Raw genomic sequence first — 17064 nt, forward strand, 5'->3', positions numbered from 1 at the left:
TAGAAATGTAAGTTATTTCATTCTCTTGAAAATCTTCACACCATGATAGGCCAAGACCTTTAAAGTTTGTTTGAGGTATGTTTCGATGGGAAAACTATTTTAAGGATCTTTTTCCCCTGATAGAGAGACCACATCCAACTGTAGTACCAAGTTTACTATCTGCTCAGGGTTTAAAGACCAACAGCACCAGGTGTGGCCCACACTCCCTGGACTTCACCTGGAAATGCTCTCACTGATTGTGGGCCCCACCATCTCCAAAAGCACATTGACACTTTAAGGTGAAAGTTCAGCGATCGCCCTCCTCAACATGGCGGCCCAGATGAGCCGCAGGTTTTGACCTTCTCCAGGAGGCGGCCACTGGACATGGTGCTACCCAGCAGCCGGCTCAGGGTCTGCTGTTCGGCCGGGTGGCGGTGGCTCCAGGCCCGAGGCCTTGGTGGCGCCGAAGCCCAGGATCCTGGCCCGGTTTTCCGCTACATGGGGAAGGGCCGCAGGAGGAGTCGCTTGTTTGTCTGGGGATTCGCTCACACCGGGGCTCTGGGTCTCCCCCAGCTGCTCCTGCCCCGCAGCGGCAGACAGAAACCCCGGCAAATACAACTGAGACCATGCCGGCTGGAGCTGGAGGAGCGGGTGAGCGGCAGGGGATTGGGGAAAGGGGGGGGGGGGGCGGGTGGGGAAGGAGGTTGGGGGGAAAGGGAAAGGAGTGGGAGGGGGGAAGGAGGTTGGGGGGAAAGGGAAAGGAGTGGAAGGAGGTGGGGGGAAAGGGGTAAGGAGGTGGGGGGGGAGGGGATGGGAAGGAGGTGGGGGAGTAAGGGAAAGGAGTTGGGGGGGAGGTGGGGGGGAAAGGAGGAAGGAGGTGGGGGGGAAGGGGAAGGACTGGGGGGAGGGGACTGGGAAGGAGGTGGGGGCGGGAAAGGGGAAGGAGTGGGGGGAGGGGACTGGGAAGGAGGTGGGGGGGGAAAGGGGAAGCAGTGGGGGGAGGGGACTGGGAAGGAGGTGGGGGGGAAAGGGGAAGGAGTGGGGGGAGGGGACTGGGAAGGAGGTGGGGGTGAAAGGAGGTGGGGGGGAGGGGATGGGGAAGGAGGTGGTGGGATGGGGATGGGGAAGGAGGTGGGGGGGAAGGGATGGGGAAGGAGGTGGGGGGGGAAGGGATGGGGAAGGAGGTGGGGGGGAAGGGATGGGGAAGGAGGTGGGGGGGAAGGGATGGGGAAGGAGGTGGGGGGGAAGGGATGGGGAAGGAGGTGGGGGGGGGGAGGGATGGGGAAGGAGGTGGGGGGAAGGGATGGGGAAGGAGGTGGGGGGGAAGGGATGGGGAAGGAGGTGGGGGGGAAGGGATGGGGAAGGAGGTGGGGGGGAAGGGATGGGGAAGGAGGTGGGGGGGGAAGGGATGGGGAAGGAGGTGGGGGGGGAAGGGATGGGGAAGGAGGTGGGGGGGAAGGGATGGGAAAGGAGTGGGGGGCGGGGATGGGAAGGAGGTGGGATGGAAAGGGGAAGGAGTGGAGGGAGGGGTTGGGAAGGAGGTGGGATGGGAAGGGGAAGGAGTGGAGGGAGGGATGGGGAAGGAGGTGGGGGGGAAGGGATGGGGAAGGAGGTGGGGGGGGAAGGGATGGGGAAGGAGGTGGGGGGGAAGGGATGGGGAAGGAGGTGGGGGGGGGAAGGGATGGGGAAGGAGTGGGGAGAGGGGATGGGAAGGAGGTGGGATGGAAAGGGGAAGGAGTGGAGGGAGGGGTTGGGAAGGAGGTGGGATGGAAAGGGGAAGGAGTGGAGGGAGGGGTTGGGAAGGAGGTGGGGGGAAGGGGGATGGGGGAAGGAGGATGGGGGGAGGTGGGTGAGGGGGATGGGGAAGGAGGGGATGGGGGATGGAGAAGGAGGTGGGGAGGGGATGGGGAAGGAGGTGGGGAGGGGATGGGGAAGGAGGTGAGGGAAAGGAGGTGGAGGGGAGGGGATTGGAAAGGAGGTGAGGGGGAAAGGTGAAAAGAGGTGAGGGGAAAGGAGGTGGGGTGGATGGGATGGGGGAGGGCTAGGAGGTGAGGGAGGTGATGGAGAAGGAGGTGGGGGAAAGGGAAAGGGGTGGGGGGAAATGGGGAAGGAGGTGGGGGGAGAAAGGTGAAAGGAGGTGGGGGGGAGGTGAAAGGTGGTGGGAAAGGAGGAAGGAGGTGTGGGGGAGGGGATGGGGAAAGAGGTGGGGGGGAAGGGGATGGGGAAAGAAGTTGGGGGGAAAGGGGGAGGGGATGGGGAAGGAGGTGAGGGAAAGGAGGTGGAGGGGAGGGGATTGGAAAGGAGGTGAGGGGGAAAGGTGAAAACATGTGAGGGGAAAGGAGGTGGGGGGGATGGGATGGGGGAGGGCTAGGAGGTGAGGGAGGTGATGGAGAAGGAGGTGGGGGAAAGGGAAAGGGGTGGGGGGAAATGGGGAAGGAGGTGGGGGGAGAAAGGTGAAAGGAGGTGGGGGGGAGGTGAAAGGTGGTGGGAAAGGAGGAAGGAGGTGTGGGGGAGGGGATGGGGAAAGAGGTGGGGGGGAAGGGGATGGGGAAAGAAGTTGGGGGGAAAGGGGGAGGGGATGGGGAAGGAGGTGGGGGGTGAAGGTGGTGTGAGAGGGGATTGGGAAGGAGGTGTGGGGGAAGGAGGATGGGGGAAGGAGATGGGGGGAAAGGGGAAGGAGTGGGGGGGTGGAAGTGGGATGGTGAAGGAGTGGGGGGGATGCGGGAAGGGGGCGGTGATGGGGGGATGCGGAAGGTGGGAGGGGGGCAGTGATGGGGGACGGGGAGAGGGATGGTGGTGGGGGAGGTGGGGGGAGGAGGTGAGGGGGATGAGGGAATTAGGTTGGGGGAAAGGGGAAGGAGGAGGGGGGGATGAGGAGAAGAAGGGGGGGATGAGGAGAAGAAGGGGGGGTGGATGAGGGGGTGGGGGGATGGGGGAAGGAGGTGGGGGTGGATGAGGGAGTGGGGGGATGGGGGCAGGAGGTGGGGGCAATGGGGGGAAGGGGGCAGGAGGTTGGGGTGGAAGGAGGTGGGGGGATGGGGGGAAGAAGGTGGGGGAGATGGGGGAAGGGGGATGGGGGGAAGAAGTGGATGGGGAAGGAGGTGGGGGGAAGGGGGATGGGGGAAGGAGGTGGTGGGAAGGGGGATGGGGGAAGGAGGTGGTGGGAAGGGGGATGGGGGGAAGGAGGTGGGGGGAAGGAGGATGGGGGAAGGAGGAGAGGTGGGTGAGGGGGATGGGGGAAGGAGGTGGGATGGGAGAAAGGGAGATGTGGATGGGGGCAGGAGGTGGGGTTAAGGTGGGGGGATGGGGGAAGGAGGTGGGTGAGGGGGATGGGGGAAAGAGGTGGGTGAGGGGGATGGGGGAAGGAGGGGAGGTGGGAGATGGAGGTGAGGGGGATGGGGGAAGGAGGGGATGTGGGGGGTTGGGGGAAGAAGGTGGGTGAGGGGAATGGGGGAAGGAGGTGGGTGAGGGGGATGGGGGAAGGAGGGGAGATGGGTGAGGGGGATGGGGGAAGGAGGGGAGGTGGGTGAGGGGGATGGGGAAGGAGGGGATGGGGGAAGAAAGGGAGGTGGGAGATGGAGGCGAGGGGGATGGGGGAAGGAGGGGAGGCGAGGGGGATGGGGGAAGGAGGGGAGGCGAGGGGGATGGAGGAAGGAGGGGAGGCGAGGGGGATGGAGGAAGGAGGGGAGGCGAGGGGGATGGGGGAAGGAGGGGAGGCGAGGGGGATGGGGGAAGGAGGGGAGGCGAGGGGGATGGGGGAAGGAGGGGAGGCGAGGGGGATGGGGGAAGGAGGGGAGGCGAGGGGGATGGGGAAGGAGGGGAGGCGAGGGGGATGGGGGAAGGAGGGGAGGCGAGGGGGATGGGGGAAGGAGGGGAGGCGAGGGGGATGGGGGAAGGAGGGGAGGCGAGGGGGATGGGGGAAGGGAGGGAGGTGGGAGGGAAGGAGGTGAGGGGGATGGGGGGAGGTGGATGGGTGCGAGGCGGATGGGGAGACAGTGGGGGTTGGATAAATGGTGTGGTGGGAGATGGGGAGATGGTGGGGGTTCGATAAAGGGGATGGTGGGGGATGGGGTGACGGTGGGGGTTGGGTAAAGGGGTTGAGGGGGTGGAGCAGACAGTGGAGTTTGGGGTGAGGCGGACGGCAGGGTGGAGGAGACAGGATTTTGGGTGAATGGGGAGACTGGGAGGTGGAGGAGATGGTGGGAGTTGGAAGTGATGGATGGGGAGACGGTGGGAGTTGGGGCGGTGGGAGTTTTCTGTTTCTACGCCAATGTCTCCTTTCTTGACCCAAACTTTCAGGACTTGGGGAAGGACCTGAGTCTGAGGAGAGGTTTTCTCCAACAAAGATTCATTTTAACTTTGACGCCCACCTCCAACATGATGGAAATCACAGCACCTGCTCCGTATGGAGAGGCATCATATGCTAGCTTAGTCTGTTTTGGCCACATTGTGAGTACCTGCATTATACCCTCCAAAAGTTAACTTTTACACAATTTGAATGCTTTGTCACCCTACTTCACTCAGTCCCATGGATCACCCTTACTCAAGACTCCAAAGGCTTGGGATTGTAATGCTGGCCAAGCTTAATCAAAATGTCCATCAGCAGCGTGTCCTTTGGCTTTTCAGCAGCGAGCAACTTCTTGACTGCTTCATTCAATTACAGGCCTGCTTCAGTGAAAAATATCACCCTTTTCCTATGCCACACTGCCTGGTTTACAGTTGGATTATCAGGATTTTTGAGGATATTGTTTGCAGTGAGAAACATCTCTAGCTGCTCCACATACCCAGTGAAAAACTCTTGGTTGTGGCCATACTCCCCCAGTCACCCAATAATTCCCATAGACACGCCATCTTGGAAGGTCACTCCATACACATGTACAACTCGGTTGTTTTTTAGACCAGATTATAAGCCTTTTTCCAAAACAAAGAACGTTATCAAGTCTCTCAGTTGGCTAGCCGAAAACGCCTCCCACCTCAAAATTTTGCAGCAGGGAAATCTGTGGGTTAGGAGAGAGTGGGTATAGGTGGAGGTGAGAAGGGAGAGGGAGGTGAGGGGTCTGGAGACTTTGAGATGAGAGCATGGGGTTAGCTTGGGGGGTGGCCCTCTTGCCGGAATGATACTGAGCAGTTGTGAGGTTTGGTTGCCCTGTTCAGTGACCAGATTTGAATGAAGGTGCTGATTGCTGCCCAGTACATCAGAGCTGGCTGAAAATGGATCTCCCTTGGAGAAAAGGCCCAGCTTGTGGGCTCGGGGATTGTGTTTAAACCTGTTGAAGGTTTTGTGCCATTAATTGTGCGTGAAACAGTGTATTTTACCAAAATGTTAAACTTCATGCACAATACAAATATATACAATACAATCTTTGTGTGTCTTTATAATAGATCTCATCTGCTGCCTGTGGTTATGGATTCACTTTGCTGGCTTCACAAACCCGTGACATTACTAAGGTGTGGGGAATGGGCTTGAACAAAGATTCCCAGATTGGATTTCATCGGAGCCGGGGGGACAGGAGTGAGTTGCTTTCCCAAGAGATGTGCTGTGTTTCATATTTGCTTTTCTTCAATTGAAGATTTAAGTTGGGTGCATGGTGCTGAGGGGATTACCTAGAAAGAACATCGCAGAATCAGACCATTCAGCTCCGGGGGGAGATGGTGACGTAATGGTTATGTCACTGGACTAGTAATCCACGGACTCAGGGCGTGGGTTAAAATTCCACCATTGCAGCTGATGGGATTTAAATTTGATTAATTCTTAAAAATTACATTGAAAACTAGTCTCAGTAATGGTGACCATGAAACTATCATTGATTGTCGTAAGAACCCATCTAATTTCATTAATGGTCTTTAGGGAAGGAAATCTGGGTGGGGTGCTTTAATGTCCATCACCAAGTGGCACCACTACTGACCGAGCTGGCCGGGTCCTAAATGACATAACTGCTAGACTGGGACTGCGGAAGGTGGTGAGGGAACCAACAAGAGAGAAAAACACACTTGACCTCCTCCTCACCAACCTGCATCTGTCCATGACAGTATTGGTAGGAGTGACCACCACACAGTCGTTCTGGAGAAAAGTCCTGCCTTCACATTGAGGATACCTTCCATCATGTTGTGTGGCACTACCACCATGCTAAATGTGATAGATTTCAAGCAGATCTAGCAACTCAAGACTGCGTATCCATGAGGCGCTGTGGGCCATCAGCAGCAGCAGAATTGTACTCAAACACAATCTGTAACCTCATGCCCCAGCATATCCACAACTCTACCATTACCATCAAGCCAGAAGATCAACCCTGGTTCAATGAAGAGTGCAGGAGGGCATGCCAGAAGCAGCACCAGGCATACTTGAAAATGAGGTGTCAATCTGGTGAAGCTATAACACAGGACTACTTGCGTGCCAAACAGCATAAGCAGGAACAGATAGAGCTAAGTGATCCCACAACCAACAGATCAGATCTAAGCTTTGTAGCCCTGCCACATCCAGTTGTGAAAGGTGGTGGACAATTAAGCAACTCACTGGAGGAGGAAGCTCCACAAATACCCCGATCCTCAATGATGGAGGAGCCCAGCACATGTGCAAAAGATAAGGCTGAAGCATTTGCAACAATCTTCAGCCAGAACTGCTGAGTGGGTGATCCATCTCGGCTTCCTCTGGAGGTTCCCAGCATCACAGGTGCCAGTCTTCAGCCAATTCGATTCACTCCATGTGATATAAAGAAACGGCTGAAGGCACTGGATACTGCAAAGGCTATGGACCCTGACAATATTCTGGCAATAGTACTAAAGACCTGTGCTCCAGAACTTGCCGCACCCCTAGCCAATCTGTTCCAGTACAGCTATAACACTGGCATCTACCCGGCTATGTGGAAAATTGCCCATGTACGTCCTGTACACACAAAGCAGGACAAATCCAACCCGGCCAATTACCACCCCATCAGTCTACTCTCAGTTATCAGTAAAGTAATGGGAGGGGTCATCTACAGTGCTATCAAGCGGCACTTGCTTAGCAATAACCTGCTCACTGATGCCCAGTTTGGGTTCCGTCAGGGCCACTTAGCTCCTGATCTCATTACAGCCTTGGTTCAAACATGGACAAAGCTGAACTTTCGAGGTGAGGTGAACGTGACCGCCCTTGACATCAAGGCAGCATTTGACCAAGTGTGGCATCAAGGAGCCCAAGCAAAACTGGAGTTAATGGGAATCGGGGGAAGGTGGGGGGGAACTCTCCGCTGGTTGGAGTCATACCTAGCGCAAAGGAAGATGATTGTGATTGTTGGAGGTCCGTCATCTCAGCTTCAGAACATCACTGCAGGAGTTCCTCAGGGTAGTGTCCAAGGCCCAACCATCTTCGGCTGCTTCATCAATGACCTTCTCTCCATCATAAGGTCAGAAGTGGGGATTTTCACTGATGATTGCACAATGTTCAGCACCATTTGTGACTCCTCAGATACTGAAGCAGTCCATGTCCAAATTCAGCAAGACCTGGACAATATCCAAGCTTGGATTGACAAATGGCAACTAGCATTCGTGCCACACAAGTGTCAGGCAATGACCATCTCCAACAAGAGAGAATCCAACCATCACTCCTTGATGTTTAATGGCATTACCATCACTGAATCCCCCACTATCAACATCCTGGGGGTTACCATTGACCAGAAACTGAACTGGACTAGCCATAGAAATACTGTGGGTACAAGAGCAGGTCAGAGGCTAGGAATCCTGTGATGAGTAACTCACCTCCTGATTCCCCAAAGCCTGTCCACCGCCTGCAAGGCACAAATCAGGAGTGTGATAGAATACTCCCCACTAACCTGGATGAGTGCAGCTTCCACAACGCTCAAGAAGCTGGACATCATCCAGCACAAAGCAGCCATCTTGATTGGCACCACATCCACAAACATTCACTCTCTCCACCACTGACGCACAGTGGAGCAGTGTATGCCGTTTACAATATGTAATCTAGAAGGACAAGGGCAGCAGATAAATGGGAACACCTGGAAATTCTCCTCTAAGCCACACACCATCCTGACTTGGAAATATATCACTGTTCCTTCACTGCCACTGGGTCAAAATCCTGGAACTCCCTCCCAAACAGCACTGTGGGTGTACTTACACCACATGGACTGCGGCAGTTCAAGAAGGCGGCTCTCCACCATCTTTTCAAGGGCAACCAAGAATGGGCAATAAATGCTGGCCCAGCCAGTGAAGTGCACATCCCATGAATGAATTTTATAAAAATCTGGCGACTTTACCAATAATTGGTCAATAGAGCTGTACTGTTATTGGCAAAATGGATATGAACACCTTGGCAACTAATCATTCCTGTTTATCAAACACATGTTAATATCCTGACACAGTGAGCATGGCAGAACAGTTTAATGATTGTTCCAATTGTTCTGAATCATTATGGGTAATCTCATTAAATTCCAATCTCTGTTACAATACCTCCAACATTTCCCTGTGTGAAAAGTAACTGATGAGTGAAGTAATGCTTATAGTCTAGAACCTAAGTTCTTATTAGCAAGATGCTGTGTTTTACAACAAAGATCTCTCCCAGGTGATATGGCCAATGATCCCTGAGAGCCAGGGAAGGCTTTGCTGTGGAATGATGGTGTTTGATGTAAAATAGAATTAAGACCTTCAAATGGCTGAATATGAAAGGATGCCCTGCTTCTGCTTCAGTGTACATGTTGTTACAACGCTGTTGCAAATCCTGTTTCAGCGAAGAGTTATGAATTTGTCCTGGAACCATCGCCAGTTCCGTTACCTCTGGAGAAGCCTCAGGAGACTCGTGTGGTCCAGGTGTCCTGTGGGAGAGCACACTCGCTACTGCTGACTGATAATGAGGGAGGTCTGTACCTGTTCTTTCTACATAACTAATTTAGCCTTTATTCTCTTTGTTACGAACAGGGGAGAGGGGCAAACCCCTGAACTCCTTTATTTTCCCACCCTCTGTCCGTAAGGAGAGGTATTTTAATTTGTGAAATAGACTGGCATGTTTTCCCAAATTTTAAAGTGACTTGCAGCAAACTCTTTAGGGTTAAATGAGAAATATTGTTTACTCATGTATTCAAACCCAGGGGATGGTGGTCTTAATGCACACGAGATTGGAAAGAAGAGTTTTACAACCAGGAAAAACTTAAAACAAAAGCCACCCAAAGATATGGATATTAATTCATGTGAACGTCAGAGTCTAGTGAGGGTCCCTTCATGTAGGAGTTAAAATGCAGGCAGGTTCAGCTAGCTGAAAGCAGAAGTGGCTGAATTCCTTTAAAGTAGATGACACAGCAAGATGGGGTTAGTGTACGGAGACTTGGTCAGTTCTACAGGCGATGGCAGTAATCTTCCAGAGAGCCAGACCTTGAGCTTTGAACTTGAAGCAGGCTTTGTTGTCAGTCTGGAGTCCTGCTTTGATGTTGACAGGCTGGATGTTAACAGCAGACTGTCCTAGGAGTCCAAAAATGTAACATTAAAACTTCCCTATGGCCAAAGGAGTTAGGGTCATGTGGTGTTGCCCATTGATGAGTCAGTTTCAGGTTAACAATCAGTTTCTATGTCTCTGGTCAAAATCCATTTTTCACCTTAGGTGATTGATAGTGACTATTAGCACCTCCACAAGTATAATGAGTTTCAATGGCTCTTTCTTTGTTATAAGTCCAGGCTGGGGAGACAACTGGTCTGCTGCTGCCTTGTTTCATTGATTGTAAATAGTCCACACAAAGATAGGTGTGAGATTCTGCAAGGATGAGCTTTGTCTTGTAATCACTGTTGGAAGTTTCCAGAATTGTAGCCAACATGCAAACCATGTGACCTGTAGCAGTTTGGTCCAGCAAAGTCCATTTTTTAAATAAGCAGAAAGTAAGGTTTGATTTTAAATAGTTTATGATCTCTTCCATGTCTTATGGACATGATATTTGTGTACAATCTAACAGGCCCCTCAATTACCCAGGTCATCATCTGCTGCTCATGCATTTTCCCACTGCTCCCGATCTTTCTGCCCCCACATCCATCCATCCATAACCCATCCCTCACTCACCACCCACAGGGGTAAAGAGCAGAGGGTTTTGGACAGGGAGAGGTTTTAACTGGGCCGGGGATTCCAGATCTTTTGGCCCAGGCGGCAGAAGGCACAGCTGCTGGAGTCGGGGGTTAGGGGCTAGGGGGTGGTGGTTGGGGTGGGGGGGTGTGGAGGGGGGTGGACTAGCTTAAAATACACAAGTGGCCAGAGCCAGTGGTACAGAGAGTTTAAGAGGATGGATAATGTTATAGGACTGAAGGTGATTATGGAGCTGGGGAGGGGTGATAGCATGAAGGGTTGTTGTGGCTGATGCAGTTGGTAAAGCTGTTATTTAAAATTCCCAGAAGGAAACCTTACACAACTGTCATAACCTATAATTTTAAGTGTTATGTTTGAGATGCAACTCTAAACTCAGGAACCAGACCCCCAGTTCTCGAGGTTTTCAATTAAAGTTACACAGGTTTAAAATATATATATATATATATATATATATATATACATGGCTTCAAATCACTCCTATCATAACTTCTAACAAATTCCCAAACTAAGCTCCATTAAGACAACAGCAACCCATGGACTTAACCAAACACCAGGCAAAGCATTTTCACCTTTTCAAAATTTCTAAATGAGTTTCTTTTCACTTTGGTTCCTATGGAACCAGTCGGAGGCTTACAGCTGCCTTTTGATCTCACAGTTGCCTCTGCTCTGCACATCTGAAAACTGCTGAAGTTGTACCTACTAGCCCCGTTGAATGTTAATCCTCATTGTATCAACAACCTCTGAACTAAACCTCTCTAACAATAAAACCCCTTTCATAGTTCCAGTTTTATTAGTAATATAAACATATTGCTTGGTGGCTGCTAGATGGGTGTCTGTTTTCACCCTACCTCTTGAATGCTGTATTCAAAAATGCAAATATACGCTATCTCCCTTACATATTAAAACTAATACACATCAAAGCCCCCAGATTAGCTGGCTTTAACCCAATTAAGACACACCCACAGACTAAGCTTCTATTTTAAAAGAAAAATATTTTCCAAAATATATACATTAATAGCTTTATAACAAGGGACTTGCATGATAATTTCAGTATTGCTGAAAAAAGAGACATGCTGTTGAAACCTTTTGTCTTGCACTCATCAGGACAGGCGCAAGAATACCAAATTTCATCAATTTATGCTGTATGAGAAAAGGAGTGCTGATTGGTTGGCAAGTTGACCCTGGTTGAGATTTTGCCAGGACGAATGCACAAAGGAGCTATTGTTCCCCCCACCGCCCGCCTCACCTTTTGTTTGTACAAAAAATCTCGAGTGGCTTAAGAATTACACTAACCACAAATTCAAGATTATCATTTGGGCTTGTGATGTGTCTCACTTTCTTTTATATTCATTCATTGGATGTGAGCGTCACTGACTAAACCAGCATTTCTTACCCTCCCTAATTGCCCTTGTTCAGAGGGAATTTAAGATTCATCCACATTGCTGTGGGCCTGGAGTCGCATGTAGGCCAGACCAGGTAAGGACAATTTTCTTCCCTAAAGAATATTAGTGAATCAGATGGGATTTTACGACAATCAGCAATGGTTTTGTGGTCAGACTTTTAATTCCAGATTTTTATTGAATTCAAATTTTCACCATCTGCTATGGTAGGATTTGACCACGGGTCCCCTGAGAATTACCCTGGGTCTCTGGAATGTTAGTCAAGTGATAATACCACTATGCCACACCTCTTATATTTATATGCAGAGACTTGCCAAATGGAAATGTCCAGACATTGCACCTTTTTTGAATAACAAAAGCATGGGGTACAATGCTCCTAATTCCATAGAAAAGTTCCAGCACAGAAAGAGGCCACTCAGCCCATCATGCCTAAGGCAGCTGAAAAAACTAGCCACCCATTCTAATCCCACCTTCTAGCACCCGATCTGTAGTCTTGCAGGTTACAGCAAATCAGATCCCAGTACCTTTCAAATGAGTTGAGGGTTTCTGCCTCAAACACCAATCCAGGCAGCGAATTCCAGACACCTACCACCCTCTGGGTGAAAAAGCTTTTCATAATATCCCCTCTAATCCTTCTACCAATCACCTTAAATTTGTTTGCACTCCCAAAATGGATTACCTCACACTTCTCCAAATTGAATTTTATTTATCACTTTGCCCGCTCAACCAAACCAATGATATTCTGGAGTCCACAGCTATCCTTTTCACAGTCAACTAAATGACAACTTTTTGTCACCTGCAAATTTCCCAATCATGCCTCCTGCCGTTTAAGTCCAAATCATTAATTTATATCACAAACAGCAAGAGTCCCAATGCTGACCCCTTTGGAACACCACTGGAAACCGCTTTCCATTCGCAAAAACACCCACCAACCATTACCCTTTGTTTCCTGCCGCTGAGCCAATTTTGGATCCAACTCGCCACATTTCCCTGCATCCCATGGGATTTTATTCTTCTGACCAGTCTGCCATGTGAGACCTTGTCAAATGCCTTACTAAAATCCATGTAGACAACACCCACTGCACTACCCTCATTAATCCTCCTCATTACTTCCTCAAAAAATTCAATTAAGTTAGTAAGACACGACTTTCCATTAACAAATCCATGCTGACTATCCCTAATTAACCCATGCCTTTCTAATGACAGTTTATCCTTTCTCTGAATTGACGGCCTGGTGGCCTATAATTATTTGGACTATCCCTCGCACCCTTTTGAAACAATGATATGCGTTCACAGACCTTTAAACCTCTGGTACCTTGCCTGTGTCTATTGAGGATTGAAAAATGATCCTCCGGGCATCCAGTATTTCCTCCCTGGCATCCTTTAACAGCCTGTGATACAGTCCATCCAGCCCTGGTGATTTATCCACCTTCAAGGATGTCAGTCCCTCCAGTACTTCCCCTCACAATATGCCTGCATCACCCCTCTCCTTAGTGAAAATGGACAAAGTGCTCATTAAAATCTCTTCCCATATCTTCTGCATCATTGCATGTTACCTGTACATCCCTGATCGGCCCTACCCTTTCCTTAGCTATCCCCTTGCTCTTAATGCACTGATACATCTTTGCATTATCCTTGATTTTACCTGCCAATATTGTTTCATATCCTCTCTTTGCTTTCCTTATTTCCTTTTTTACTCCATCCCTGTACTTTCTATGCTCCTCGAGGCTTTCTACAGTATTAAGTTTTTTGTGACTGTCATAAGATTTCTTTTTCTGCTTTATCTTGGCCTGTACGCTTCTGGATAATGAGGGGGCTCTAGATTTGGCAGTACCACCCTTTTTCTTTGTGGGGACATGTCTACACTGTGCCTGTAGAATCTCGCTTTTGTTGGGGGTGGGGTGTGCAATTCTGAATTTAGTATTAGGAAATGAAGTTGGGTCTGTTACTGATTTCCCTTCAAGTAGCTGTAACCAGTCCATTTTTGCCAGATCACCTCTTAGATTCGTAAAATTTGCCTTTCCCAATTTAGAACTCTTACTCCTGTTCTATCTTTACCTTCTCCATAATTATGCTACATTTAACTGTACTGTGGTCACTGTCTCCAAAATGGTTCCCCACTGCTACTTCATCCACTTGCCCAGCTTCATTTCCTAATACTAAATCTAGAATTGCAACTCCCCCCGCCCCCCACTACCCTCGTTGGGCTTGTTACATGCTGGCCCCCTCTCTATGCAGCCTGAAAACTTCAGCCCAACTTTAAGTGAAGTTTCTGTTATAGCAATGTAATCTGTTTATCTGTGCTCTTAGCTCATCAGCTTTGTTTGCTATACTCCTTCCATTTAAATATATACCTTTTAACATTGCCAAATTCCTGTGCTGTAAATCTTTTACCCTTTACTTTTTCTGTCTTTCAGAGTCACCTGCTAATTTTCTGTCCCCTGCTCCTTGTTCTGATTTGTCCTATCTGAATCTACCCTCAGGTTCCCATCTCTCTGCCAATCTAGTTTAAACCATCCCAACAACACTAGCAAATCTCCCTGCAAGGACATTCGTCCTGGTCCTATTCAGGTGTAACCCATCCGGCTTTTACAGATCCCACTTTCCCCATACCGATACCAATGCACCAAAAATCTGAAGCCCTCCCCCTCCTGCACCATGTCTCCAGCCATGCATTCATCTGGTGTATTCTCCTATTTCCATATTCACTAGCACATGGCCTTGGAAGTAATCAAGAGACTGCTGCCTTTGAGGTCCTGCTTGTTAATCTTTTTCCTAACTCCCTGAACTTGGCCTGCAGGACCTCATCCCTTTTTCTACCTATATCATTGGTACCATGTATATCATGACCCCTGGCTGTGCAAGGATGTTCTGCAGCCACCCCATGACATCCCTGGCACCAGGGAGGCAATATACCATCTTGGAGTCATGTTTATTGCCACAGAAATGTCAGTCTGATCCCCTGACTATCAAATCCCCTTTCACTATTGTTCTTCCACTCTTCCCCCACTCCTGTGCAGCCACCCATGGTGCCACAGACTTCCTCTAGCTGCACTCCCCTGAGGTAGAAGACCATAAGATGTAGGAGCAGAACTAGGCCATTCAGCCCATCAAGTCTGCTGCGCCATTCAGTGAGATCAAGGCTGATCTACTAATCCTCAACTCCACTTTCCTGCCTTTTCCCCATAATCCTTGACTCCCTTACTGATTAAAAATCTGCCTACCTCAGCCTTGAATGTATTTAACGACCCAGCCTCTACAGCCCCCTGTGGTAACAAATTCCACAGATTCACTACCGTCTGAGAGAAGAAATTCCTCCTCATCTCTGTCTTAAATGGGCGATCCCTTATTCTGAGGTTATGCACTCTGGTCCTAGACTCTCCCGCAAGGGGAAACAACCTCTCATCATCTATCCTGTCAAGCCCCCTTAGAATCTTATATGTTTCAATGAGGCCACCTCTCATTCTTCTTAACTCCAATGAGTACAGGCCCAGCCTACTCAACCTTTCTTCATAAGAAAATTCCTTCATACCTGGGATCAACCTGGTGAAACTTTCTTTGGACTGCCTCCAATGCCAGTAAATCTCCCCTTAGATAAGGGAACCAAAACTGTTCACAGTATTCCAGGTGTGATCTAACTAGTGCCTTGTGTCGTTTTAGCAAGACTTCCCTATTTTTATACTCCATTCCCTTTGAAATAAAGACCAGCATTCCATTTGCCTTCCCTATTACCTGCTGAACCTGTATGCTAGATTTTCGTGATTCATGCATGAGGACCCCCAAATCGCTCTGTTCTGCAGCCTTTTTCCATTTAAATAATATTTAGCTCCTCTATTCTTCATGCCAAAGTGCATAACCTCACATTTTCCCACATTGTATCCCACGTGCCAAGCTTTTGCCCACTCACTTAACCTGTTTATATTTGTCTGGAGACTCTTTGTGTCATCCCCACTACTTGCCTTCCCACCTATTTTTGTGTCATCTGCAAACTTGGCGATAGTACATTCACTTCCCTCATTTAAGTCATTGTTGTATATTGTAAATAATTGTGGCCCCAGTACTGATCCCTGTGGCACTCCACTAGTTACAGGTTGCCATCCTGAAAATTCCCCCTTTATCCCAACTCTGCCTTCTATTAGTTAGCCAATTCCCTATCCATGCTGATATGCTACTCCCAACACCATGGACTCTTATCTTGTGAAGTAGCCTTATGTGCGGTACCTTATCAAACACCTTTTGGCAATCCAAATATATTACATCTATTGATTCCCCTTTACCTATCCTGCTTGTTACCTCCTCAAAGAATTCTATTAAATTTGTCAGGTATGATTTCCCTTTCATGAAGCCATGCTGACTCTGCTTGATTATATTATGCATTTCTAAATGGTCTGCTATTACATCGTTTATAATAGACTCTAACATTTTCCCAATGAAGGATGTTAAGCTAATTGGCCTATAATTACCTGTATTTTGTCTTCCTCCCTTTTTGACTGAAGGTGTTACATTGGCAGTTTTTCAATCCTCTGGGACCTTACCAGAATCTAAGGATTCTTGGAAGATCACTACCAGTGCATCCACTATCTCTGTAGCTACTTCCTTTAATTTCTAGGATGCAACCCATCAGGTCCAGGGGACTTATCGGCCTTTAGTCCCATTAGTTTCCCTAGTACTTTTTCTCTAGTGATAGTTATTGTATTTATTTCCCCCTCCCTTTGATTATTTAGTATTTTTGGAATGCTATTAGTGTCTTCTGCCAACCAATCAGCATCTCTTCTCTTATGCCATATAAATTGTTGTTCCCTTTGACATTTGGTGTTCTTGCGTCTGTCCTGATGAGTGCAAAATGAAAAGCTTCGACAGCATGTCTCTTTTTTTCAACAATACTCAAGTTGTTTACTACCAACTGACTATAAATATGAGAATGTTTGAAAGTTATTGTATGAGTATTTATGATTTGATAGAGACTGGGCAGTGGGAATTGGCAAAGCAGATCTTTCTGTCCAATCTTTGTACCCTCTTCTTTAGATATGAGTTTGTTAGCCCTGTCAAATGTTGGTGTTTTCTGATGATATTCTGGTAGCTGCTGTTGGAGTTGATTTCTGTTTCTTTGCAGTTTTCAGTATGGGAAACAATGCCTATGGCCAGTGTGGAAGAAGGATCGTGGACGGTGAAATTTATAGGTAAGCTGCCTTCTCCCCTCAATCAGATCTAAACTCAAACCTGACTGGGTGAAGATCAGCTGTCAAATGAACCTAAACCTATTAGCAAGAAACGGAGGAGGGCAGAAAATATCACAGCACAGTGTGTAAGAGAAGAGGTCCAGTAGAACCCTTTGAATGGTGAAGGCCCAGCACACATTTTCTGGGTGGTACCAGGGATGGAGACGGTACAGTTGAGGAGACAGAGGTTAAAATTTGGGTTTTTTGTCAAACCTTGAGAGGGTTAAGGGGGCGAGCTAATGCATATCTTGGCATTATGTTAAGGTGATGAATTGTTTCTACAATTAGCAAGCTAGGAAGTTTAAATTAGGAATTATTGGGAAGGTTAGAAGCATCTCTTTATGCAAGAGTGGTTAGAATTGTAATTCTTCAGCAAGGGTTGTTCATGGATCTGTGCAAGTACCTAAAGGGA

At 48.9% G+C, this 17064-nt stretch overlaps 1 protein-coding gene across 2 annotated transcripts in view; it reads left to right on the forward strand.

The window, feature by feature from the left end:
- Window positions 1-295: 295 nt before the first annotated feature.
- rcc1l (RCC1 like) overlaps window positions 296-17064 on the forward strand; it is a 60138-nt gene continuing 43369 nt past the window's right edge. Inside the window, exons 1-5 of one of the 2 annotated variants that reach the window (XM_041198208.1) lie at window positions 296-630; window positions 4279-4428; window positions 5362-5491; window positions 8699-8827; window positions 16547-16613. In XM_041198208.1, the coding sequence (XP_041054142.1) occupies window positions 364-630; window positions 4279-4428; window positions 5362-5491; window positions 8699-8827; window positions 16547-16613 (743 nt within the window). In that variant the 5' untranslated portion in view covers window positions 296-363. The remainder of the gene's footprint in view (window positions 631-4278; window positions 4429-5361; window positions 5492-8698; window positions 8828-16546; window positions 16614-17064) is intronic. The other variant, XM_041198209.1, reaches the window with a different exon arrangement.

This window comes from Carcharodon carcharias, chromosome 10 (assembly GCF_017639515.1).
Source record: "Carcharodon carcharias isolate sCarCar2 chromosome 10, sCarCar2.pri, whole genome shotgun sequence".
Classification (NCBI taxonomy): domain Eukaryota; kingdom Metazoa; phylum Chordata; class Chondrichthyes; order Lamniformes; family Lamnidae; genus Carcharodon; species Carcharodon carcharias.